We start from the raw sequence: 27,844 nt of genomic DNA on the forward strand, positions 1-27,844 counted from the left end.
CTCGTCTCGTCAGTTCTGATTTGCCCCAGCTGTGTTTCCCTCCTGTTGTCCATTCCCTGATTGCTCCCTCGATGTATTTAAGCCCTGTGTTGCAGTTTGTCATTGTCGTGATCTACCGTTTATTTTGCTGTGTGTTTTGTCTGCCTGTGTAAGTTATTTGGATTCTTACTTTTGTTCTGTTTGAGTTCAGCATCAAAGCTGTTTCAGTTTACGTTTGTCTCTGGAGTCTGCACCTTGGGTCCTTTTCTTGCCTGCACACAGCCGTCACATAACAAAAACAGGAACTCTCTTTCTGAGAAGTGATGGTGCTCACCACTGCAGCACCACGCTGCCCTGTTAGTTTCTGTGCTGGTAAAAATAAATAGTTCACTCTGACATATTTCCTGTGTCACAAACACTTCTTCTCTCTGCTGCTTCGATGTACTTACAGTTTGTAGAAGGCAGCGTCTAACAAAGCCGTGTTATTATAAACATACTGCAGCTGCTGTGTTAAACCTGTATGTTTGTGATATGATAAGCAGCAAATATTAAAACAAGTTGTTGGAGGTATTTTAATGAGCACTAAATGGTTTCCCGATCCCACTGAAATCCACAAATGTATTTAAGCTACTGCAAGTTTCTGTCATTTATCATTTTTAATGATTTAATTACTGTATTAATGGAATTTCAGCATTTTTAATTTATATAATGGAACTGGAGGTCTTGCAGGATGTTGTTTGCAGTGCTTCATAACTGACTCTTACACGTATCATGACGTGTCAGAAGAACTGTGACTCGTCCTGTTTTACTTCCTCTTTGTTTTCTCTTCAAAGCTGTCGGACTTAAAGACACAGACAGATGGTGAAGCTGCTCAAAGATCTTTCAGCTCAAAATGTCTACAGAAATTCAAAGTGTTGAAGATTTCAGGGTGAAATACAGCAGAGGGTCCCAAGAGGATGGAGGAGTGAGAGAGCAGAGTGAGGTGGAGGTGTTAGATGATGGAGAGCAGCACCCTGACGTTGGCCTACAAGAAGCTGGTAAGCAGGAAATCATCAAAGTGACCAAACCAAAGAAAATGTTGGTGATGAAAGTGTTGTTCAGTGTCTTTTAAAGCTCTGATATCCGACCACTTTAAGACATATTAGTGTTCGTGTCACATGTCCCCAGAATATGTTTCCAGTCCAAACTGGCACACAGATCATTTGTTGCACTGGGCCTGTTTACTCCCAGTTAGGAGCTCCGTTTCTAACCGTCTGACTGTTTCAGTGTCTGTGGCTTCAAGTCAAACTGGTTCAGCTGCTGCTCTGCTTTCAGGAAGAGGTCTGTGAGTGGCAGAGAGAAGCAGCCAATAGGAGCAGCACAGCGCTTTCTGCTTCCTCTCCAAGTGATAACATGACTGTAAATACAGCCAGATTGTCCACACAGTCATTGTTTTAAACATATGTGAATGTCGAGTTTGTCCGACAATGTTGTGCTTCCAAAAATGCGTCTTTCAGAGGTGCAGAAAAGCAGCTTGGTATGCAGCTGCAGTGTGTTAGCAGCTTCCCCCTGTAGTTAATGCAGCACGTTTAAATCAGTAGGTCATAGTTGTTCTGTGGTCTGACAACAGGAACAGAAAGATGCAGATTCATTGTGAGTTCAGCTGCATCAAAATGCAGTATGAGTGAGTGTAGAGAGGAGAGAAGCAAACTGATGGAAACAGCTAGCAGAAAGCTAACTGAGTGTAACTGAAGCACAAACACAGAGTAACACACACCCAGCACCACTCTGTTATAAATCAGCTTTAAAGTTTCCACAGTTCATGGTTGTTCCTGTCAGGGTTCCTGGGTCGGTGACTGAAGGATATAAAAAAAACAACAACAGCAATAGAATAATATTAAACACAAAGTGAACCCGTCTTCCTTCATTAAATAGGTTCTTTTAGATGTTAAGGAGGAATTGACTTAACCAGGCTGGCGGAGAATGAAGACAACCGGACACCTGCTGCAGATGGGGAATCAGTGAACTTTTATTGAGACAGAGACAACCTCTCAACACAGCTCACATCAGGAGATTCCTCATATTTGCTGTGAGGATGGGTATATATTCTCTAAAACTTACAGGAGGGGGTTGTGAGGAAAGTGCTGCATTAGCAGAAAAACAACTCCATAAAAGGAAAGCGGCCTTGGGTGTTCTAGTCTCTTCGCTTGCAGATATCTTGCACCTGCAGGATGAGGCGATCGCTTCTTATCGCTCTCAAGGCCAAAGTCGTGAGCACATTTTTATTACACAGTTGCACAGTAACTTTAAAGCTGAACAATATTTAAAGCTGAATAATGTTTGATCAGATTATATTTTCTTCAAATCCCCCTTTTGACCCATCTTAAATGGGTCAACACACAAACATAAGTAACATTCAAAGGAACACAGAGACGTGTCGAAGCCTGGCTCGAAAAACTCCTCGGGTCTTATCATTTGTCTTTATCTGTCATTGCAGATGAGGAGAAAAGAGTCCAGGCACCACCCTGCCCAGGGGTCGGCTGCAAGCAGTCTCGGTTCCCGACGAAAGCAGTAACAGCTGTCCTGCACACAAGGATACAACGAGTTAGTGCAACCAGGGTAGTGACACAAAATTAACAGTTCCTGTAACTCAGCAACCAAAAAGCATAAGTAATGATAAAAATGTGGAGAGTACAGAGTATACTATAATAATGAGAGATATAAACGTGAAAATGTGAAAGAATAAATCAACCGTAAAATAAACTCAGAACGGTAACTGCTAAGGACATTCAAAAGTGAATATGTTAAAAAGTGAGGAAGGGGTGTGGAATAAAACAATTTATATCCAGTGGTGGGAGTACACATTCGCTCAGGCTTAAGTCCGGAGACCCTGAGAACATCGCTTAACCCTCACAACCCGACCAGACACAGTTCAACCAGATATATCCTTCAAGAGGAAGTGGGTGAGGGAAACAATTAATAACAAGCCTAATACAAAACACCACAGAGAAACAACCATTCTAGAAGAATTTAAACAAGAGAAAGACGATAATGTTCGTCACCCTCACGATCAGAGTTTTCATCATCCGTTGGCGAGGAGGTGGGAAGTTGACTAGCCAATAAAGGCATCTGCCGGGCGAGATCCTTATCCTCAGGAGTGAGAGCTGTAACAATCAGTCTGTGGATGAGGGATCGAATGCATGGAATACAACAGCAACCGCAGGTGACTAGGATAGCAACAAAAACTGAGATGGAAACTAGGATGGAAGCTACAAGGGCCTTATATTTGCCAAACATGTTAAGCCAAGAGTCCCACATGGCAGTATCAACGCCCGAGTGTTCCTTCATTTTAACAGTAAGAGCTGTGAGACCAGTAATAGCTTTAGTGAGGGAACCATCAGGAGCTGTGTTATTGGGGATATAGGTACAGCACTCCTGACCAAAAAGGCTGCAGACTCCGCCTCTTTCTGCGAGGAGAAAATCCGTTGCGACCCTGTTTTGGAAAGCCATTAGGGAAGTGGCAGATAACTGTGCATGCACAGCTTCAAAACCATCTCGAGTGTAATTAGCCAGCAGTTGCACATTAAAGTGAATGTAGTTAATTCTGTCTACATTCGCATTTATTTCAACCATCCAAAGTATCGAGGCCCATCCTGCTTTAACCTGGTCTCGCAGTTTATATTCATCGGGGACCCCACGGGGTATACCTACAGCATCAATATAGGTTGGATTATGAGCTGAACCTGGGATTAGAGAACGTTTAGAGCGGCGTTCAGAGGAGGATGGGAGGCCAACTTCGTGTACTTTTATAGAGAGATCTACTGGAGTGACTAAAACAGGTAAAATAAGAGTTATAAGAGCGCAAAGACCTGACGCATCCCGAGGGAAACCATCATATAACTTGTTATTGCCACACCACCACCACAAATCAGCCCTAGCCGTAGGTCGGAAGTTTGGTTTCATAACCGTCATCTCAGTGCACCAAGAAGAGTTCAAGCTACCTAGTTTTACTGCATTGCCAGTCAGGTTAATACAGGTGAAATTGTTCACAGCTACATCTGAAGAAAAGAAAGGTGGTTTATTAGAGACCGAGCGTTGAGTTTTAGGAAAGTGGTTTTCCAGATATGAGCAATGACCTCGTTTTGTATTGTTCATAAGATGCAGGAGGCATGCACTATTGACTGGCGCCGGTACCACCCGTAAAGTGGGGCGGGCTCCCATACAAACTATGCAGTCGGAAGCCGTCTTGTCAGCAGCTTGTTCAGCTAGTAGTAACCAGTTGTTTGTTGCTCCAGAAATACCGGTTAGAATTTGGAAGAGGTCATCTTTAGACATTTTATTTGTGTCTACAATGCGTATTCGGCCGTTTCTCCCCCCGTTTGTATATGTCACCGGAGGGCCATTAAAGGTGGGGTTATCATCTTTAACTACAGAGCTTGGAGCTGCACCAACGCTAGGGCATATTTCCATTTGCCAATACAGGGCGGTGCGATCAGTCCAAGGGGCAAGTATAAATTGTTGACAGGAGGTCAAGGCCAGATCCTTTAGGGTAAAAATTAAGCCTGAAAGATCCGGTTTTTTTGCTATTCTGAGCATATTTTGGTTTCTCCAGTGCAAAGCCTGACCCCTAGAGTGCTTGGACCAATCGAGGTCCGTTTCTGACACTAAACTGGACCACTTCCACTGATGCCAACCTCCCAGGGTTATATACCACACTGAGGAGGAGAGATGTACTGCAAGGTTAAAAAGATCCCCCCCTTGGTCTTTGGTGACGGGAGTGACTGGGAAGCTCGCGAAATCTATTTCGACTACCCAACTTTTATTGTTGGGGACACAGAGAGTAATCATTCTAGTCGTACTTGGGGTGCAGGAGGTAACCGTGTGTCGTTTTTTTCTAAATGGATCGGGCGTGGGCAAAACTGGAGAGGAAGTGGTGGGCAAGACCCTAGGGGCTACATTTGTCAGATTGGGACTGTCAGAAGGGGGCGAAGCTTTTGAACTTGAAAGTGTCAGAAGTGTCGGGGGCCCTTCACAGATCAGGATTATGCCAATGGGAATGAGACCCAGGGCCAGGAAGCAAACAAAGACGCAACATCTTTGCCTGCCTGTCATTTCAGGGGGAAAGGGCCAAGACATGTTTACTTAGCTTGGATGTCGTCTAATAGAGGATGATGGGGCACAGAAAGGTGGTCCAGTTCCCCCCACCTCGCCAAGGGCGTGTTCTAGGAGTTAAAGAGCAACAAAAAGTATCAGTGACACAACTTTAAATGAGCTTTCAGCGGTTAAAACTATTGCAATGTAAAATGTAAATCTTAAAAACTCAAGCCAATATAAAAGCAAAGTCATAAAAGATGTTAAAAATAAAAAAATGTTTAGTTCAGTATGAAGAACACCCCCTTTTGTAACCAGCCGGCTTTTAGGTTGAGTTTTGGCTCCCTCAAGTGGTTGGTGATGCTGTTGCAGCTCCTTCTGACAGGTCCTTCTGCACCTCTCTCAAGGTTCTTCCTGGTTCGGTGGCAGCAGCGCACTGTGTGTAATGAAACCAGGTGTCACCTTTCCCTTCGAGCCTGACAGCGTGGGAGGTCCGCTCTGTTATGCGGTAAGGGCCTGTCCAGCGAGGCTCAGCCCACTTTCTCTTTGTGACTTTCAGGAGGACGTAGTCCATTCCAGGTGTAGCCACCTCTTTCAGCTCTTGCTGGTTTCTTTCAGCGACCTGTGAGGAATACTGGGCAACAAAACTGCGGAGCATGTTATAATATGTCCTCGGATCGAGGTCTGAATCAGCTTCATCCGACATTAACAGGCGAGAGGAGGGGCCAGGAAAAGGCCTGCCATGCTCCAACTCAAATGGAGTGTAACCAGAGGTTTGATTTACTGAGCATCTTATGGACATTAATGCAAGAGGCAATGCCTTAACCCAATCTAATTTGGTCTGTGCACAGATTTTAGCCAATTTAGTTTTTAGAGTTTGATTCATCCTTTCCACTTTCCCCTGGGACTGGGGGTGGTAAACTGAGCCAAACTTATGTTTCAAACCTAATGCGGCTTCAACCCTCTGCAGATCGTGGTTCCTGAAATGTGAACCATTGTCCGACCTTATGACCTCGGGAAACCCATGCTGTGGTATATAATGATTAATCAGACACTTCACCACAGTTCTACTGTTTTCACTTGCTGTCGGCCAGGCTTCTGGCCAACCTGAAAATGCATCCACAGCCACCAGCAGGTACCTGTAACCACCCACTCTGTCCACCATGTCTGTGTAATCAATGATTATTTCTTTCCCTGGGCAAAGTGGGATGGGGAAGTACCCTGCTATTGGCTTGAAGGCGGGCTTGATTCCAAATTGGTTGCACTCCTTACAGGTTTTAACCATGTATTTTGTCATGTCTTTTAGATAAGGGTGCCACCAGGCGGCTAAGTTCCTCATCATTTGTGCAGGTCCCACATGCCCCACTCCATGTGCCTCTTCCATTGCTGTCTGTCTGACCCCTGGCGGTAGAATGGGCCTTCCATCTGGGCCACGCCAAACATCTGTGTTTGTGGCCCCTCTTGTTACCCATAATGATTTTTCCTGGGGGCTGGCTTTGTCCTGTAACTCTCTGATTGTGGCTAGGCCTAGTTGTATGGGTAGTCTTTCTGGAGGGGGTGTGGCTTCTGGGTCCATTACCATAATCAGGGAGGGTAAGTAACCAGCTGTCTGCTTAGCTACTAAGTCGGCCTGTTTGTTACCTAATGCCACTAAGTCCAATCCGGCACTGTGTCCTTTGCATTTTACCACTGCCACCTTAACAGGTAACAACAGTGCTTCCGCTAATTCCCTCATTTCTATCTCATGTTTAATAGGCTTTCCGCTGGCTGTCAAAAAACCAGCTCTTAGCCACTGCTTGAGCTCCACATGCACTGCTCCCACAGCATAAGCTGAATCACTGTATATATTCACTTTCTGTCCCTTTCCCATCCTTAAGGCTTCAATCACCGCTCTCAGTTCAGCTCTCTGTGCAGACTGTTGTCCTGTCAACTGCTCTGCTTTCACTGTTTTCCATCTCATGTCTGTCTGTTCCACTATTGCCCATGCAGCCTTCAACATTCCACTTTCAGTTCTGAAACAACATCCATCTGTGAACCAATCTTTTTCTGCATCCATTAGAGGTTCCGCCTGCAAATCTGGCCTGATTTTCTCCTGTACCTGCACAACCTCTTCACACATATGTGGTTCCCCCGATCCCATGTGATCAGCCATGTTTATGCCTTCATGTGAGTAGGTGATGTGTGGTGCTTCCAAAATGGTACTGAGGCGTCTCTGCCTGAGTGAAGTGAGTGTGAAGGCCTGTGAGGAGACGTAGGCCACCACACTGTGTGATGTCAAAATTTTTAGTGGGTGGTTCATCACTATGTGTGCTGTTTTCTGAATGATTTTTGCAAGTCCAGAAACGTGTTGTGTGCACGGTGGGTGGCGTTTTTCAGTGTTGTCAAGCATTACGCTTACATATGTCAACACTTTTCTCTCTCCCCCTTTTTTCTGGAACAGGATACCATTGATATGGGTTCCAGTTCCAGAAACATCAAGATGAAAAGGCAAAGCATAATCCGGCACAGCAAGGTCAGAGGCGACAGAAAGCTGTTGTTTTAACTTTATAAACGCCTGTTCTGTTTCTGTAGTCCATGAGAGGGGAGCAGAGAGGTTTCTCATGCCTTGTTCATTTACCAAAGCGCGCAAAGGGGAAGTAAGGCCAACATAGTCTGGGACATAGGTCCTGCTGTAACCAGTCAGGCCCAAAAATGACAACATGTCTTTTACAGTTAGAGGTTTTGGATGGTGCAAAATTGAGTTCCTGTGTTCTGGGGACAAGGAAATACCGGACTGTGAGACCATGCGGCCTAGAAAAGAAACCTGTTTTCTTGCAATCTGTAGTTTGTTTTTGCTCACTTTAAAACCTGTGTTGGCCAGGTGTTGAAGCACCACTCTGGTGGCCTCCAAACAGATGTCAGCCGTGGGGGCAGACAGCAAAAGGTCATCCACATATTGTATTAACATACAGTCAGATGGTAGTGGGCTGGTTTGTAAAAGTTCTTTCAAACACTGATTAAACAGTCCTGGGGAGAGGGCAAATCCCTGTGGTAAGCGAGTGTAACGCCATTGTCGGCCTCTAAATGTAAATGAGAAAATGTCACGCAGTGACTCACGAAGTGGGAGGCAGAAAAAGGCATTAGCCAAGTCAATGCAGGTGAACCAGGCATGAGATGGTGGGAGGTTGGTCAAGGCAACATAAGGATTAGGCACAGGCAAAGTAGGAGTGCCAAGTAAGGCATTAATCCTTCTCAAATCATGTGCCATTCTGAACTTCCCCGTGCCTTTTTTCTCAACGGGTAGGATGGGCGTGTTCCACTTAGAGCAGGAGGGCTCCAAGACACCGGCAGTGACCAAACCAGAAATTGTTTCTGCAATCCCAGCCTCAGCCTCCGGTCTGTGTGGGTACTGAGGCTGCCACAAAGGGGTAGCAGATGACAGTTGAAAAGAGACTGGCTCCACATCAACTAAACCTACATCTGTGGGTCCAAGGGACCACAAACAATCTGGAAGAGAGTCGAGTAAAGGCGCAGCATCACAGTGGTCTGTGTGTTCTCTGCCATGTGACCCGCTGACCACTCCATGTTGCAGTGTTGAGGAATTAAAGCAATCATTTAAAATTTGGTATGTCTTGGTAGATGGAGAAAACAAAACCTGTGGGAGTTTTGTAGGTGTCCAGTCAGTGGCCGCAAGGGAACGTTTAACCATTCCACCCAGCTCCCTAGCCTGGTGTCCAGGATGTAAGGCCAGTGACACATGGGGAGCTGCCTCATCAGACATCATGTACCACTGTAATTGATCTGTTGTAAAAGTAACCGCTGCTGCCACTCCCTCCGGTGCCGCAAAAATGCACGACATGTTCAGAGACCAAGCCCGCCCCTCACACTGCTCTTGGAACATGTGCTGGTACCAGGTGGTGTCATGCCTGTCATAAAACAGTGTAACATGAGGTGGGTCAGGGGGAGGGACATAAGGATGTAGGAGTGAGAGCCACGGCCGCCATTGCTGAAAAGCAGTACAAACTCCTGGTTCAGCAGGTGTTTCAACTTCCAATAATGCCCAGTAGATGTCAGCAGAGTCCGTCAAACAGGAGGAGGGTTGCAGCAGAAACTGACCACCTCCCTCTGGCCCATTAGAACAGGGAAGCACAACCCCAGTAGGGAGAGTCACAGTTAGGCCTTGTGAAGAGCAGAGTATTGTGGCTCCTAATTTAATCAACAAGTCTCTTCCCAGTAAATTCACAGGCGCCTGTTTTGAACAAACATAGCTGTGTAACAAAGTCTGATCTCCAACCGTTGTGGGGAGGGGCACGGTGTAAGGCAGAGTTTTAGGTTCCCCAGATATGCCCACCACTGTAATCACTGTGTCAGTAAGTCTTTCACGAGCAACATCCTTAATGGTGGAGTACGTAGCTCCAGTGTCCACTAAAAAGCTGCTTCTTCTTCTATCTACAGTTATGGACAGCATAGGGTCCGCCGTTGTCCCTTCACCGTCCTGGGCAGTCTGTGGGGTGTCCTATAGCTGGGGACCACCCTCGTAGTACTCCCACCCCATCACAGGCATCTGTGGGGCCGGGGGCACTTCAACTAAAGCACCACGAGGTCCACCTCTGTGGCCAGGATGCTGATAGGGCCCACCACGGGCTCCCCTGCCTCTTCCAGCAGCCGGGTTCAAAGGGCACGCTTTAGCCCAGTGTCCAGGTTGTCCACACCGAAAACAAACATACATCTGGCCTCCCCTACCACCTCCCATCTGACCCCTTCCCCTGAAACCACCTCTGTTTCCTCCAAATGGGGAACCTCTCTGCCCATAAGGGGCCGGGGAGTGATAAGCACCATACTGGGGGGGCTGTGGATCAGTTGGCCATGGGTTCGGATACAAATCAGGGGCAACTGGACCAGGAGGGGGAGCTGCAGCGGCCACAAGCTGCTTTTTAGGCTTGTCACCTTTTCCACCCAGGTCGTTTTTAGCTTTCTGCAGCTGAACCTTCAACAGTTGCAACTGTAAATCTTCGACGCTCTCCGCTTTATCATCAGACTTAATCTGCACTTTGTTAAGATTAAAAATCAAATGTTTCTTCCAGATTGCAAAGTCACAGTCCTGCAAATCAGGATTATCCTCCATTTTCTGGCTTACTGACTCCGGAATGCCCCTCAGCACCGCCCTTCTAAACCACATGCTCTGTGAACAAGTCCTACTGGGGTGATGACCTGTATGGTTCACCCAGTCTTCAACAGCCTGATTTAGATAATGGGTGGGATTTTGCTTTCCCTCCCATTTAAATTTCTGTAAGGTGCCTTGATTTTTGGGTGGGAATTGTTTGCGCAGGGCCGGTCCAATAAACCTCAAGGCCTGCATTAGTGGCACCTCGTTCTCATGCGTGGTAGTACCCGCATTTTGTTCCAGGTCCGCTGCCTGAGATCGGGATGTGCACCTAGTTATAATAGCTCTAAAATCTCCCAGTGCGAGGTCCTGTCCAGCTGTGTATTTATCCAAACCAGCCAACCAGGCATTCCCTCCCTCCATTATGTCAGGGAGTTTGTCCACTAGGGCCTGGACATCTCCGAATGAATAAGGTTGATACACTGGTCTACGTTGCGCTTTAGTCTGGACCAGGGGAAACATGCCTGGAGGCTGAGGCACAGGGCCCTTAGATCTAGTCTGATATCCTAAACTGGGAGGGGTAGAGGGGGGTGTATGGTTAAGGTCACTGAGTTCATCATCAGTATCCTCAGTTTCTTCCCCGCCTGGTGGGGTATCAGTGTCAGCAAAAACGTGGGCTAAACTCATCTGTGTTTCCGGATCCTGACGGCCCACCAAAGACATGGTAACTGTGACATTTGGTGAAGTGCCAGGCTCAGTTTTTGCAGTAGCGGTCAGATCTCCCTTAACAGCGACAGGAGTGCTGGCAAAGGGGTTGGACCGGGAAAGAGGGGCTGACGCAACACGATTTTTCACCTGGACCACTGACCTATGTTCATTTAAGCAGCTGCGTAATGCTGCTTCTTGATCAGTTAATTGTTGTTCAGTGGGTTCCTGTCTGTTCATTCGAACCGCAAATGGTGCGCTCGCAAATGGGTCAGTTAGGCCCTCAGATCCGGTTCCAAAACAATGGGACATGGAAGAGGGGGCTCTACTACTAGCTGAGGATGTCGCCGACAGAGAGGAGCTTCCTGGGCAAAAATGCTTGGTATCTATGGGAGTTGGAGCTACGGGCGGTTCTTCTCCAATAGTCATTATTCCACCAGAGATATTAAGTACCGGATATATGCCTGCTGAGGGAGGAGTTGAGGCAGAATAGGGAGGTGGCTGAGACCTATTTTTCTTCATGTGTGGTTTTGCAGTTTCCCATAAACACACCCAGTGATTAAATTTAGCTTTGCGGCCTGCGTGCTTATCTGCTTCCTTTCTGTGTCTCACCCCGCTCATCACACCTGCACCTGCTGCTGCTGAGTTGGCTTCTTCCTCTTTCTCTTTTGCCTGCATAGCCTTATTCTGCCAAATTATTCCCCAGTTACCACTACTCCCCTCGTCCTTTCCCTTTTCTTTCATTAACCTTTCAGCTGTTTTCCTCAATGACTCTTTCTGCTTTTTTGCTTCTTTAGGCTGGTGTGTGGAGTTGATGACTGTCTCAACACATGTTAATTGTTCTCCCAATGTGCTAAGAATAACACCGGGACCCCAACCATCATCATTAGTTTCTCGATCTAATTCTCCATCCATTTTACTGTCAATGGAGGAGTGTTCTTTTATTGATTTTAAAGGAGAATTTGGGCCAGCTGGGTTTCTGCCTCTGTTAGGCACTAACAGCTGGGGCGCTGCTTTAAAGGTGAGTCAGCACTGAAATATCCCTTCAGGTGTTACCAAGCTTCTACCAAACCGGAGTCTGGCGGGTAACCTTGCCTAGAGCTTCCTGATAGGGGTGCTAGTTGGTTGTCACCTTGTTCACACGTCTCATTCACACTTCATACATTACCTGCAGTCACTCATTACCCTCCTTATGTATGTAATAAATGTGTAAAAAAAATTCTATGTGTGGTGTATTATTTTAACCAAAAGAGGAACCTAGTTCCTTTAATTGTGTAATCTGTGAACAACGGAGAACCAAACTGTCCTGCCCAGTGTTCCACAGCAAGCATTCAGCGTGTATTTATGTGTGTCCAATATCAAACAGAACATCAAAACATTTAAAACACTAAAATCATCGGGGTTTTAAGAAGAGATCCGTTTTCTCCTATTGATCAAAGGGACCCCTCCTTTGGACTCCAACCAGTACTTCTCCTTTTTAAGTTTTAGAGGATCTTTTCTAATAAAGTCCTCTGGGCCTTCCTAACCCTTCTGTAGTTTAGAGAATATTACTAAAAAATATTCTCAAGGCCTTTAACCTTTTAATTTGTTTAGAAAGGCGTTACTAATAAACCCTTTCAAGGTCCCAGACCTGCACTGAGGTATTTATCCGACACCGGAGAGCAACCCGTCGGCTGCAACCGTGGTCAGACCTCAGTTCACTCTTATCTTTATTCACTTATTCACTTATTTCTTATTCACTTATCTCTTATTTACTTGTCTGATTCTCAACAAGCCTTAAGTAAGCCAGACAATTTTGGTTATGAATTACTAGGAGTTTGGACACTAAGTATTTTTATAATGTTCAATATAGCAGAAATAAAAGGTCTGCTTACCTTGTTTTTGTGTGCGCACAGCTTTTGTCCAAACTCCGTTCACTCAGACCACGGCCGATGTCCTCCCATCCGTTCCAGTTGACCTGGAGCGGATCCTGTTCCGTGACGCCAATTGAAGGATATAAAAAAAACAACAACAGCAATAGAATAATATTAAACACAAAGTGAACCCGTCTTCCTTCATTAAATAGGTTCTTTTAGATGTTAAGGAGGAATTGACTTAACCAGGCTGGCGGAGAATGAAGACAACCGGACACCTGCTGCAGATGGGGAATCAGTGAACTTTTATTGAGACAGAGACAACCTCTCAACACAGCTCACATCAGGAGATTCCTCATATTTGCTGTGAGGATGGGTATATATTCTCTAAAACTTACAGGAGGGGGTTGTGAGGAAAGTGCTGCATTAGCAGAAAAACAACTCCATAAAAGGAAAGCGGCCTTGGGTGTTCTAGTCTCTTCGCTTGCAGATATCTTGCACCTGCAGGATGAGGCGATCGCTTCTTATCGCTCTCAAGGCCAAAGTCGTGAGCACATTTTTATTACACAGTTGCACAGTAACTTTAAAGCTGAACAATATTTAAAGCTGAATAATGTTTGATCAGATTATATTTTCTTCATGACCCAGTGTTTTCAGTTCACACTCACTGTTTATCTACTGCCTGTTCCACTTCCTGTTTTATTGTGTTAGCCTTGGTCTGTGTGCATTATGTTCAGTCCTCTTCCCATTATCATTAGTTCATTATGTTCAGCTGTGTACTCACCGGTCTCTCATTATCATCATTATCACCAGCCTGTGTATTTAAGCCCTCTGTTCTACCCATTCAGTGTCGGGTCATTGATGATGTACGTCTGATGTCGTCTGTATGTTCAGTCAGTCAGTCCTTTGGTCATTCATTCATTCATTCAGTCAGCCAGCCATTTCCTCCCTCTGTACTGTTTGCTCGCTCCTTCGGCAATAAACATCCACCTTCACCTACCTGCCTGTGAGTCCAGCGTTTGGGTCCTCCTTCTCTCATCCACGACACTACCTCTGACACAATGACCCGACCACGCGTTGTGGACCCAGCGGACTCGGACCTTTTCGAGCGGCAGGACGTAGCGCTCTCCATTTGGGCGGAGAAGCTCAGGTGGAAACAGCGGCTCTTCTCAGAGAGGGAGCACGTCTTTGAGGGGACTCGCCTGGCTCTGGGCGGGCCTCGGAGACGCCGCGGTCCTCCACCTGCTGCCTCACCTGCATCGGAGCATTCGCCGCGGAGAGTGGGCGTCACAGGCCAGGCTTCGGCCGCTCGCTCTTCCGCTGCTCCGCTCCTCGCTCGCCCACCAGCCATTTTACTCACCGGACCTTCAACCTCGCCATGGCACGGTGGCTCCGCCTCCCACCTCGGCTCAATGGAGGCTCCCGTGCCAGAGGCTCGGCTGTGTACCCCGCCCACTGCCTCTTCCCGGAGAAAGCGGCGCACACGTCGCCATAACAAGGACTATTTCCAGCAACTCCCGATGGTGAGCTCCAGTGACTGTTTTTCGCACTCACCATCTGATTATTCACTTAAAACACACAATAGACTCTTTTCTGATTCATCGGATGTTTCCCTCCTAGAGGATGAAGTGGACTGGGAAGATTTTTTCTGCTCTGCTCCCCCAAAGACTGTTCAGTCAAAGACTATAAATAGTGGTGGCAGAAGGACCAGAATAAATCCAGATAGACCTGTCAGTATCACTCGCCCAGTCATCATTTCCACTCCTGTCAGTCAGCCGACACCCACACCTGTGCCCGCACCCAGGACGAGGGCAGCTGTGACCCCGTATACCTCCACACCCACCTCTGTTCCTCGGGTGGGGGTGACTGGTGTCCAGCCACCTCCCATGCCTGTCCCAGCGCCTAGGCTGTGGGCGGCCAGGATCTGGCCTGACCCCCCCTAGAGACTCAGCTGAGGCTCTCCAGCCAGTGCCCTCACGCTCTGGAAGCACGGAAGAGCCAATCAGTCCACCACTTCATCCACCACCTGATCCAGCCTTTCACGCACTAGCTTTATCCCTGGTTAGGCTGGCTGAAGTGTCCCCTGCTCAGGCACCAGCTTTACTAGCCCAGTCTGTAGCTCAGCCATCAGCCACACCAACCTCAGCTCCGTCGTCAGCCACGCCTGCCTCTGTTCCTCCCTTAGCATCTCCACTCCAGTCAGTTCCCTCACCTGCTGTTCAGCTTTCCCTCCAGTCAGTTCCCTCACCTGCTGTTCAGCTTTCCCTCCTGTCCTCCAGTCTCCTCCTGTCCTCCAGTCTCCTCCTGTCCTCCAGTCTCCTCCTGTCCTCCAGTCTCCTCCGGTCCTCCAGTCTCCTCCTGTCCTCCAGTCGCCTGTCCACCATCCTGTTCGGTTCCCGGACCTGCAGCCACAGCACCCAGAGCCAGCTGTGAGCTCTCCTGCTCCTCAGCCAGGGGTTTCCGCACCCGCTGGCCCGGCCTGTCTCCAGCCAGAGGCTTCAGCTTCGCCCGGTCCGGCCTCTGCCTCAGCTGCACCCACGCCCGGTCCGGCCTCTGCCTCAGCTGCACCCACGCCCGGTCCGGCCTCTGCCTCAGCTGCACCCACGCCCGGCCCGGCTCCAGCCTCAGAGCCTTCGTCCTCGTCTGGCTCCAGCCTCAGAGCCTTCGTCCTCGTCTGGTCCTGTGCCCACCGGGCCATGGCCAGCACGCCTAACACTGGAGAGCCGCCGCCGCTGCCTTCCGCGCGGCCGGCCCCCTGAACTGCTCCGTCGTCTCCTTCGCCGCCGCCGCTGCCTTCCGAGCGGCCGGCCTCCGGACCGCCTTCGCCTGAGTGGCCGCCGCTGCCTTCCGAGCGGCCGGCCTCCGGACCGCCTTCGCCTGAGTGGCCGCCGTTGCCTTCCGCACGGTCGGTCCACCGGAACAGTCTCGTCTCGACCGCCGCAGCCACCTACCGGACCGGCTCAGTGGTCGCTGCTGCCTTCCACGTGGCCGCCCACCTGACCTGTCTCGTCTCGGCCTCGGGCCACGTGGCCACCCACCCGAACTGTCTCTGTGTGGCCTCCGTCCCTCCGTCCTGGGCCCCCTCCGCCCGCCCTGTTCTGGTTCTTTTTCGTTTGGCTGTCGGGTGCCGGCCTTTGGGGGGGGGGGTCCTGTCAGGGTTCCTGGGTCGGTGACCCAGTGTTTTCAGTTCACACTCACTGTTTATCTACTGCCTGTTCCACTTCCTGTTTTATTGTGTTAGCCTTGGTCTGTGTGTATTATGTTCAGTCCTCTTCCCATTATCATTAGTTCATTGTGTTCAGCTGTGTACTCACCGGTCCCTCATTATCACCAGCCTGTGTATTTAAGCCCTCTGTTCTACCCATTCAGTGTCGGGTCATTGATGATGTAAGTCTGATGTCGTCTGTATGTTCAGTCAGTCTTTTGGTCATTCATTCAGTCAGTCAGTCAGTCAGCCAGCCATTTCCTCCCTCTGTACTGTTTGCTTGCTCCTTCGGCAATAAACATCCACCTTCACCTACCTGCCTGTGAGTCCAGCGTTTGGGTCCTCCTTCTCTCATCCACGACACTACCGCTGACAGAATGACCCGACCACGCGTTGTGGACCCAGCGGGTCTAATATTCTGGGACTCTCCTCCATATTTGTCCCTCAGGTTTCTACACTTCTTTCTACGTTCCCTCACGTCCATCAGGATAGTTTTGCTCATTTAGTCCTTATATTGAGAGGAGGATTGTTTTTCTCTCACTGATCTATTCAAAAGCTGCGACCAAGAAGTGGCCAGAAATGCATCGACCGATCACAACAGCTGGAATGGACTAATGTTACTTTGTCCTTGTTTGAGTTCCTGTAACTTTTTAACAAACTCGACTAATTTGTTTGGTAAATCTGATTTACTTTCTACTGGGATCATTCCTACAGTGAGGATTAATAAAAAGCTCCAGAGTCTCTCATTAGTGCTTCATAAATGGACTTTTTGTTTTATCTTTGTAGATGTTCACACCGAGAAGAAGCTTCCAGCTGTGAGAAGAAGCTGGTTCAGAGCTTTTGAAGTGAACCTGGGAGTGCTGTATCTGCTGATTGTGGTGGGAATCATGACACGCTGTGAGGAATTTGATTCCAATATGTTAGATGTTTGATTTTGAACATTAGAAGTGAAATGATTTGATGCTGCAGACCTGATTGTGTTTAGTTCCTGTTCCCACACTGCAGAGTTTCTCCTACTTCACTGGAAAACACACAAACAGCAAACTTGTTACTGTAATGTTATTGTAGGGTCGACCTCACAACATAAAGCACCTTGAGGCTGTTGCTGTGATTTGGAGCTGTAGAAGTCAAACTGAATTGAATGATTAAGACAACGTGTGTCCTCCAGTTGGACAAACCTCCAACACCTAAGTAGCACACAGGTGTAATCCTAGTCAGGTGCTTTCAGTGTGGAGGAGCTCCAGCTGGGCTCATCACTCCCACACATCCTGGAGAGAATGAAGAGCTCGTCCAGTGCTGCATGACCAGGATGGAAACCACATTGTTGCTCTGAATTTGAGATTTCACAATTGGATGGAGTTTCTCCTTCAATATTCTGACATAAACCTTCTCAGGGAGGCTGAGGAGTGTTTGAACCCACCAGCCCAGATTTACAAATCCAGAGGCCGAGTACCCGACTCTCATGTAATGTTGCAGAGGTGTGTTAACCAGGACGGCCCAACAACAAGGAGTATTTCCTGGTGACCTCACAGTAAGATGTGCAACATTTAAGTGCACTGTAATTTCAAAAAACTTTTCCTCCTTATGTTGGACACTTTTTCACACAAGTACTTCTGTATTCCTTTGAAAATCAAATCAAAGAACACAAAAAATGAACTGCATCAGTTTTCCTGAAAGTGCAAAATGTAGAATTGAAAGGAAAAGTTACAGTTTAAAAAACTTTAAAATCTTCGGTCAGCAGTGAAGCTAAATTTAATTGTTGTTCATTTAAAGAGTGTTTGAGACGTGGTTCAAACTTTCCACATCGACTGGATGAACCTCAACAGTTCAACAGTTTGTTTCTCTATAAGGCAACAGCAAGAAAACAAACTGTAACTGACAAAATAACATTTCCTGGGTCGAACCAACTGTGACACTGAGGTGTGACTGTGTTTGTGCTTTTATGTGTGAACGTTCAACGTCTTTAGAAAAAGAAGAGTTTATACATTTTCTGCTTTATGCAAACTCAGTCAAAAGCTCAACAAAGTACACATATTGTACAACACAGTTTTATCTGTAGTTAAGAGAAACACAAAATGCAGTTAAGAAATTTTTATGCAAATTAATCACACGGTCTGTGTTTCCTTAGACGCTGCCACTTCCTCAAAGCTTCTTCCTGCCTGAAAGCAGACAGAAGGCTGGACAAGAATAAAACAGCTCGATATCTTCCAGGGTCAGTACTGCAGAACTGTTAGAGTACAGCTTAAACTCCTGCTCAGCGTCTCAGTCCTCTCACGATGTCCTCAGATATTTATGCCAAACCAGATCTATCAAAGAAGGTGAGATACAGCAGAAAGGAGGACGGAGCAGAGTGGGAGCAGAGGGAGGTGGATATCTACGAGAGTGCAGATGAGATGAGAGATAGTTATGATCATTTTCAGTCACAGGAAGGAGGTAAGTCAATTATGAATCTAAATGTACTTCCAGTTTGTTACAGTCAGCTTTTAAAGCCAAATTACTGCAGCCCACCAAACATCTGTTTCTCCATTTGCTGTATGAACCTTTTTAATTTAAATTCTTTCCCACAATAGTTTGTACGTCACTTATTGATTAACAGGAACTTCTTTCAGTCACAGCGCAGATGTTATATTTCCTTGTTTTTTGGCAACCGGCCCTTTTTTGACGTTAAGCTGATACAACCACAACCACAGGTCTGTTAATCACAGAGTGACAGGAAATAAGCACAAACCAACATCCACACTGCTTTCTAACAGGACCACAGACTCTGAATCCTCCTTCAGTCCTGAAGGGCTCTTTCAGATGTGCTACACTGGGTCTAAGAGTGCTGTGCCTCCTGATGTTAGCTGGGATCATCATCCTGTCCATATGCTGTAAGATAAGATACAACCTCTGAACTTCTCCTGCAAATGAATGTATGACTGATACTGAATCCCAGCAGCCAACAAACATGCAGCTTCACAACCAGAACGTGTCCTTCTGCCACAGCAAATACAGGAAGTACATGAAGCCAACACAGAAGCAGCAAACACTGCAGTTCCTTTAATGACCACTGGAGGCTGATGCTGAAAGCGAGTCAGTCCCCACAGACTCCCATGTTAAAATGAGCACCTTTGCTGCAGTAAAAACATGTTTCCATTCAGGACCAAATGAGTTTGGGTCTCTAAGGATAGTTTCCTCTTCATAAAAACTGCACGGTGGCATTTTAAATGGAATTCTCTGATCAATAATATGAGCTGCTGTGTGGTACAGCCTGACCAACACGTTGGTTTTGCTGACTGAGCTTCTAGTATTTCATGAGTCTGTTACTTAGCACTGATTAGCAGGTGTGTGTCTGTGTGCATGATTCCTGGCTCATATCTTGTGTGTGTTGTGGAGTGAATGTTCTTGTTGTTCCTTCAAACTCTTCACTCAACACGCTGATTCTGTGATTATCTCAACAAAGCAGACAGGCAGCAGCATCTGCTGCAGACTGATGCAGGTGCAGCCACACTATGTTAGACAGTGGCCGTCTGTCATTGTGCGACTAGTTAGTTCACTTGCTGTATTAAGCAGGTAGCTAACAAGCTAATGTTAGCTCCATTCATCTGCTGGGATATATCAATGAATCTTTTTTTATTACATCAAATCACAACAACAGTTGCCTCGAGGTTCTTTATATTATCAGGTAAAGACTCCACAATAACAAAAACAACAACACAGAGAAAACTTCCAGCAGCTGCTGATGTTTGGATTTTAAGGTGGTTTGATTCTATGTTTTAAATCAGTTGATGATCTTCAGCTGACCTTTAGCTCCTGGTGGAGCTGTGACAGACTTAATGCTGGATCAGCAGAAACATCACAAATCTATGATGTGAGAACAGAGACGCCTGCAAAAGGACGTCTGAAAGCAGGAAGTTCCTGGAAGCTGCAGGAAGAAACATTTATTAATTATAAATAAGCAGAAAGAGGAAGTGTTGAAGCCTCAAAGCAGCTTTGACTGAATGTAAAAAGACATATTTTCAGTGAGAACAGGCACATGTCACATGAGTCAGAATCTATTCTTTCAAAGCATATAGATAACATCTCTGACTACAGGTGTAGAAATGCTGTTTGACTCTTCACCTTCTTCCTCCACACTGAAGCACAATTATTCTGAATCTTGTCAGTGGTTTTTGTTCACAGTTGATACGTATTTAGCTCATCAGATTTCCTGTAGTTCTAACACCTCCACCCACAGGACATGTTAAAGAACAATGGCTGCAAGTTTCTGACTCTTATTGATATTTGACAAAGCAGAGGAAGAAGATTATTTCTGTTCAACGTTTCACTCATTTTATTTTATTTTATTTTATTTTATTTTCACTGAAATATTTCAGATGCTTTGAACAAGAGTGAAAACAACAAACTTCACTTCAAACACAATAAACTGAACCACAGTTACAACGAGCTACAGACTGAACATCAAGGTAAGAAAGTATTTAAAATTAACAAGAAAATACTAATGTCAGATAAAATTTATATTTACATTTTTTAACATGTTTTTTTCTACAGAGACAAAACGACTCAACAGTCAGCTACAGGAAGAAGTGAAGAAGCTGAAGGAGAAGATAGAAGGTAATAAAGTTTGAATAACTGATAGAAAACATCAGTGTTACACAGTGATAACCTGATTGTGTCTTTGTTTTGAATCCTAAATGTTTGATGCTGTGTAACAGTTTCTCTGTATAAATGTAAGTTTCAGTTCATTATGAATAAGAGAGAAAACCTGAGTTTAAATGAAGCATTTACAGGGAAAATGACAGGAACCAAAGATTAATGTGATACAACAGGACACAAAGTCTGACTTTAAAACATGTGTTTGACTTTAAGAGAAGTGTCCTGATCGATGGACGAGGTTTGGAAGCAGCTGTTACTTTAAATCCACTGAGTGGAAAACTTGGTCTGAGAGTCAAAACCACTGTAAGACCAGAGGAGCTGATCTGGTGATGATAAACAGCAAAAAGGAACAGGTGGGTGTGTTTGTTCATGTCTGTGTGATCTTTGATGGAGCTGACAGTGAGTTACAAAGTTCTTCATACTGTGAATTAAAGCCACACATTGATGATAAGTATACATGTGCAAACATACAGACACATAAACAAAGCAGCACATTCATTCCATCAGAAACACAACAGTTAGAAACTATGGAGGAAAATAAAGGGGAAAAGATTGAGGGAGAGCTAACCTGTAAAAATGAGTTTCAGCCGTTAACAGTCAGCTGACCTGATAGTCTGAGGAAGGCTGTTCCACAGTTTGGCTGCAACAAGCTCAAAAGCACGATGGCCTCTGGTGTTCAAATCAGAGCGAGGGACAGTTGGGAGACACTGATTAGATGATCAGAGAGGCCGGCTGCAGTGATAAGGTCCAAGAAGCTCTGCTATATAAGCAGGGGCCTGTTCATGCACAGCTTTATATGTTCATAACAGGATTTAAAAGAGGATTCTGAAGTTCACTGTAAGCCAGTGAAGAGAAGCAAGAATAGGTGAGATATGAGACTGCAGGCCAGGTTTTGTTTGCAGCCTTGCTGCTGAGTTCTGCACTAACTGCAGACCAACTATGGAGGACTGAGAAATGCAGGTGAAAAGTGAATTACAATAATCAGGCAGGAGAAAGTATGAACTCAAAGTTCCAGATGATTGAATCACAGTAAAGATTTGATCTTTGCAATATTTCTGAGCTAAAGGAAACAAGACTGGCTGACCTTTGACATGTGAGGCTCAAAATGCAGCTGTTGGTTCAAAATGATCTTTAACAGGTGATTGGATGTTACTGGTGAGGGGGACGATGTACTGACTGACCTCCTCAGAGAAACTGAGCCAAACAGCACAACTTCAGTTTGAGATGAAGGAAGTTTAAATCCATGAAGTGATGACAGAGAAGCATTCACTGAGGCAGGAGAGGCTCGACAGAAAAGCATTAGTGTGTGTGTCATCTGCACAGCAGTGCTAGGAGATCCCATTAAAACCATTAAGCAGATGTCACAGGGGCAGCATTTATAAAGAGAACAGAACTGGTCCAAGGACTGAGGCATGTGGGACTCAGATGAGGACACACGTTGATTACAGTTTTTCTCGATTGCTAAAACACATTTCTTGAAACTATGCCTCATATTCTCACAACAGTAAACACAAATCCATAACATCTCACTCAATTTCCCAAACATCCTATTTCCAGGTCAAAATGAAGCTCTACACTCAAAACTATTCACTCTTGCTGAAAAACCAAACTTTGCCCTCAGACATCAAACACAAGCCCTCAAAACACACACACTACAACAGAGTTTTGCACACTGGTACAATTAATTCAAAACAATAGTTCCAAAACAATTAGGTTGCTTATGGTTCTCCCCTTCAAAAACCTTTTCACATGATAAACACAAAAGACGCAACCAATGTATGTACAGTGGCACATTTTTATTCATGTACTATACAGTACAACACACACCAAAAAACATTATTCCACCTCAGCATCTTGTCTTTGGTCTGGGTCAGGCCAGAGAATCTCATCCACATCACAGGCTATATTGGCCCTAGCCAGGCAGCGGGGGTAAAATCCTCTTGCATGCCTGATCCACCCCTGGCATGCATCTACTGATATGTCTAGGCAGGCCTCTTCCATGGCCTGAAGGAGGTGAACACGGACATAAGGTTCTCGGTCATACACTTTCCACCGCCATGCCGAAAATAACTCCTCTATCGGGTTTAGAAAGGGAGAGTATGCAGGCAGAAAGATATTAGAAAACCTTGGGTTATTGGTAAACCAGTCACGAACCAGAGCAGCGCGATGGAAGCTGACGTTATCCCACACAACAACGTAGTGAGGCTGCTCTGGCTGTGCTGGTTCCCTGTAGTCCAGCTGGAACATATGTTGTCTTAAACCATCAAGAAAAGCAAGGAGAAGCATAGTGTTATAGGGTCCTAGTACGGCATGGCGGTGGAGTACCCCTCGTTGGCTGATGGCTGCGCACATAGTGACATTCCCCCCACGCTGACCAGGGACATTTACAATAGCCCGATGGCCAATTATGTTCCTCCCCCTTTTCCTTCTTTTGGTCAGGTTAAAACCTGCCTCATCCACAAAGATTATTTCATGGGGAACAGGCCGTCCTTCAATCTCAAAGATTCTCTGCAAAACACATAACACAGTAGAGTCAATCGGTACCCTGAACCACAGTTCAAGAGTGCTGAAATGGCAGCATAAACTGCCATGCTGTGATGGTACACAATACTTTATACAGTATCAAAACTCATACCTGAACATATTCCACACGTTGGTTTTTCACTCTGTCAGAGTTTCGTTCGAAAGGGACTCGGTATGCCTGTTTCATCCGGAATTGATTCTTTCGGAGGATGCGGTCAATTGTGGAGAGGCTGATGGCATTTATGCCTCGAAAAAGATGATCATCCTCAATCACTCTCCTTTGAATCTCTTGCAGGCGGATTACATTATTTGCAATTACCATGTTTACAAGTTCCCTCTCTTGCTCCTCCGACAAAAGCCTTAACCTGCCTCCACCAGGTGGTCGTCTCTGTGTCCTACAAAAATAGAAGCACTCATTACTGTAACTGTCACACATTCTTTTTACAGGAAAATAATGGAAACATACTGAAACTCAAGAAACATAAGTTCAGTAACTTAAAAGTTACTGTACAAAGCAGTCTTACTGCAAGTACACCTACCTGTTTTCCTCCCTGAAGGTTCTGATGATGGAGGCAACAGTGAAGCGACTCAAATTTGGTTGTACTCGTTGCCCAGCCTCCCTCATAGTCATCCCATGGTCAAGGACATGGTCAACTAAAGTGGCTCGAATTTCATCCGAGACTGACTGTCTTCTTGCCCTTGCTCTTCCCCTTCCTTGTCGCCGTCGTTCTCCACCTCCACCTCCTTCACCACGTCCTCCTCCTCCTCCACCTCTCCCTCCTCCTCCACCACCTTCCTGTTGTCCTAGACCACCTCCTCCTCCTCTTTCACCACGTCCTCTTCCTCCACCTCCTCCTCCTCTTTCACCACGTCCTCCTCTTTCACCATGTCCTCTTCCTCCACCACGTCCTCCTCCTTCACCACGTCCTCCTCTTTCACCACGTCCTCTTCCTTTGCATCTCTTTGGATCCATTGTTTCAAACCTGAATGAGCTGACTTTGGCCCTTTTATCTATCCATCGAAGGTTCTGATTGGTGTGTGATAAATTTTGACTCCTAGTGTTTCCACCTGGTTAATTGTGTGCTAATTGAGCTCAAGCTATGCTGACTTAAGTTAACATTATTGCATGCTAGTGCTTTCTAAATGACTACATGGTGTAAGCACTGAAAAATGTAGGGATTTGTGTGTAGAGTTTTGCAGTAACAGTTCACCAAATTTGACTCATGTGTCAAAGCAGGGAATAGTGTTTATAGTTCAGGGAAATGGGTGAGCTTTTTGAAAAATAGCGTTACGGTTTTGAAATTTTAGTTTAAAAGCCTGGTTATAGTGTTTAAGCAATCGAGAAAAACTGTAATATGAAGTATCTGTTTGATAAGTATGAAGAAAACCATGTGAGAGCAGCACCAGTGATGCCAGTTTGTAGTGTGTTAATAAGAGGAGCACCATCAACAGTATGAAGGCTGCAGAGAAGTCAAGCAGGACTCAAATGGAGTCTTTATCCCAGCGCAGAAGAATCTGGTTAGTAACTTTCATGAAAGCTGTTTCAGTGCTGTGGTTTGTCTGGAACCAGGTTGGAATTGATCAAAGATCTGAAGGAGCTGACGAGCAACTTGATTTAAAACAGTGGGATGTAAGGAGGGTTGATCCCACTCAGAAAGACTCTGGCTGTTTGAAAGTCAGCTGAAATGAAAGGGACTGGTTTCTAATAGAGAGAAGTCAGGGGGAGATGGCAGCAGGAAGGAGTTTGAACTCCAACAACAGAACTGGAGGAGAGACTTGGGGCGGTTGAAGAGGTACAGACTTGAACTCTGACCTGATACTGTTGATGTTGCCAGTGAAGAAATCGAAAAATGTCCACAGTCATTAGAAGACATGGGAGTGACAGCAGTTTGTCTCTGGGAAGACAACACTGACTGTAAGCCTGTCAAAGATGATACATCTGTGATTGGATAGTAGGTCAGACATGTGGAAGGTCAGCGTTATGTGTGGGGCCGACAACATGATGCACTACATGAAATGATGCTGCAGTGTTCATCAATTGTGTGGCAGTGTTGTTAGAGGGATCATCAATAAGTAAATTAGACTCATCTACTAAAATGACTTTATGAACAATAACCGATGAGAGAAGATTAGAGAATCCATTCAGGAAATGATTGCAGGATTTGGGAGGTGGATCGATTACAATACAGCAAACTGGAGATTCACATTGAATTATGAAGGAGAGGAATTCAAAGCAGTTAAAGAACCAGGATTAAATGGGAACCAGTTCAGATGATCCTTAGAAACCAAGTCAACACAAAACATTGAAATAACAGAAATGTTATAAAATGAGAGAAATCCTCATAATCCAGATTATTTTTCTGATTCAATCCAACTGAATCAAATGATTTGTTAACACTGATTCCACTGCAACACTGACTGAGCTACAGGAGGAGCTGATATTCATTGATTCTTTGGCTCTTTCTGATTTCTGCACAATGGAAGAAAAGTTTCATCACAGTTATTCTTCCTTCAGACATGTTCACAAGATGATGTCACTACAACAGAAGTGCTGAATTATGACTGGAGACAATATTTGTGTCTCTTCTCAAACAGGAATTTGTCAGTAAATTTGCAGGATACTCTTGGATTGGTCTGAGAGCCAACCAGACATCAGGAAGATCTAAATGGGAATGGGTGGACGGATCAGCGCTGACACAAACGTGAGACATTAGTTTGTTTCTATTCCAGAGTTATTATTTAGAAGTGAAACACTGATGTTTTGGAAGATAGTAAGTAAGTAAGTAAGTAAAATTTTATTTATATAGCACATTTCTAGATAGAGATCACAAAGTGCTTTACAAGATATAACAGATTAAAAAGACAAAATACAAACAAAGTTAGCAAAAGGCAGTTTTAAAAAGATGTGTTTTTAGCTGTTTTTTAAAAGTAATCAATGAATCAGCGGATCGTAAGTCCTGAGGAAGGGAATTCCACAGTCTGGCGGCCACAGTAGCAAAAGCTCTATCACCCCTAGTTTTCAGTCTCGTATACTGAATGACAAGTAGGCCCTGACTACTCGACCTCAGAGACCTACTAGGGGCATAGGGCTGTAAAAGTTCAATGATATATGGTGGTACTTGTTGTTGAAGAGCCTTGAAAGTTAAAACCAAAATCTTAAACTGGACTCTAAATTCAACAGGAAGCCAATGTTACTGCATGAGCAACGGTGTTATATGTGAAAATTTAGAAGCTTTCGTCAAAAGTCTTGCTGCAGCATTCTGAACGATCTGCAGACGCTCCAAAGAACCTTTATTTAAACAAGTAAACAGGGAATTGCAATAGTCCAGTCGTGAAGAGATAAAAGCATGAATAACAATCTCCAGTTCGGTATAGGATATAATAGAGCTCAATTTAGAAATATTTCTTAAATGATAAAAGCAAGACCGAACAAGAGATTTAACATGACTATCTAACGTAAGAGCAGGATCAAGGATAATCCCTAAGTTCCTGACAGATGGTTTTACAAACGTTGAAAGAGGACCAAGAGCATTTATTAAACTGGGTATATGTCTATCTGGGGCACATAAGAGGACTTCGGTTTTACTTTCATTTAGTTGGAGGAAGTTTTCAGCCATCCAGCCTTTAATGGTTTCCAAGCACACATTTAAAAGCCGCAGCTTAGAAGCCTCTTCCGGTTTAAAAGATATATAGAGTTGGATATCGTCCGCATAACAATGGTAACAAATATCCTCAAAAGGGCTCAAAATGTGCTGATCAGCAATACATGAGCTGAGCTATTTTCCAACAGCCCCACAAACTGAATGTAAAGAAAAGCAGAAATCCTCCTTTGAATGAACAGCTGTGCTTGAACTCTCTTCATCTGCAGTCTGTGATGACGTTCAGTTACAACAAGTCAGTTTGAAGGAATCAGGATTGAAACATGTTCAAAGCAGCGACCGACACATTTCACTTTGTTCAATTTGTCTTCATGTTTTTGTGCTGTAATGTTTCTTTTCTCACAGAACAAAAAGTGTTTCAGAGAATTCCTGTCTCTTCTTCTTTGGTGTTTGTAAAACTTCAGAACATATGAAGGAAGAAGCTTCAGTAAATATGACCTGATAGACACACATTTCAAAGTGATGTCTGTAAACAGCTGACAAAACAGTTTCAAACAGCAGAAAGTCAGCTCTGACTTCTTTTTATTCTCCATTTTTACAGCAGGAAGATTTCATATTCATCAAAGCTTGAAAGCTGTTTTAGTGTGCATGATGATTCTCAGAGAAAAGTCTAAAGGAGGGAAAGTGGGCGAGAAACCTGGGAAAGAAATACAGCAAATATTGGAAATATTCCAAAAGAGACGCATATTTATATGAATGTGACAATAGTTATGAGTTTAGTCCAGTTTCATATCAGATTTGATCTCTCTGACAGGTTCTGGGCAGAAGGATGGTCAGATCCTTATTCTGGATACCGTGGAGTCTGCTGTGACAGTGATGGGAAATGGATGCATTCATCTTATTCTCATTCAACGACCTTCATCTGTGAGAAATGAGTTTGGTGCTTTGATGTAAATGTTTGAATAATCCAACCAAAGACACCTCACTATGAAATGTCCTGCATGAGCCTCAGACTCAGCTTACAGTCTTTACTTGTTCATTCTGCATCATATATTGATTACATATATTGTCCCTCTGTGCTCTGTGCTGTACAGTAAGGTTGGAAGTCATCCACACAAAACCTTGAAGTACTTCATTACTCTGTAGTTCCAGCAAATTGTTCTAATAAAAGTCAAAGTGCAGCTTGTCTTTA

General features: G+C 45.2%; 1 protein-coding gene across 3 annotated transcripts; it reads left to right on the top strand.

Annotated features, from left to right (window-relative positions):
* The first annotated feature begins 121 nt into the window (after window positions 1-121).
* On the top strand, window positions 122-27,844 carry LOC113014107 (CD209 antigen-like protein C). Of its 3 annotated transcripts, XM_026155422.1 has the most exons (8): window positions 122-148; window positions 813-1,016; window positions 16,682-16,792; window positions 20,251-20,340; window positions 20,426-20,488; window positions 20,744-20,883; window positions 25,649-25,755; window positions 27,467-27,844. In XM_026155422.1, exons 2-8 carry the CDS (start codon window positions 872-874, stop codon window positions 27,585-27,587), a joined length of 777 nt encoding a protein of 258 aa, XP_026011207.1. In that variant the 5' UTR covers window positions 122-148; window positions 813-871; the 3' UTR covers window positions 27,588-27,844. The 3 variants fall into 3 exon arrangements, with proteins under 3 accessions (XP_026011207.1, XP_026011206.1, XP_026011210.1); XM_026155421.1 differs by lacking the exons at window positions 122-148; window positions 813-1,016; window positions 16,682-16,792 and adding exons at window positions 18,072-18,328; window positions 18,649-18,765; XM_026155425.1 differs by lacking the exons at window positions 122-148; window positions 813-1,016; window positions 16,682-16,792; window positions 25,649-25,755 and adding exons at window positions 18,072-18,328; window positions 18,649-18,765 and having other exon boundaries at window positions 27,467-27,592.

The sequence above is a fragment of the Astatotilapia calliptera genome, chromosome 22 (assembly GCF_900246225.1).
Source record: "Astatotilapia calliptera chromosome 22, fAstCal1.2, whole genome shotgun sequence".
Classification (NCBI taxonomy): domain Eukaryota; kingdom Metazoa; phylum Chordata; class Actinopteri; order Cichliformes; family Cichlidae; genus Astatotilapia; species Astatotilapia calliptera.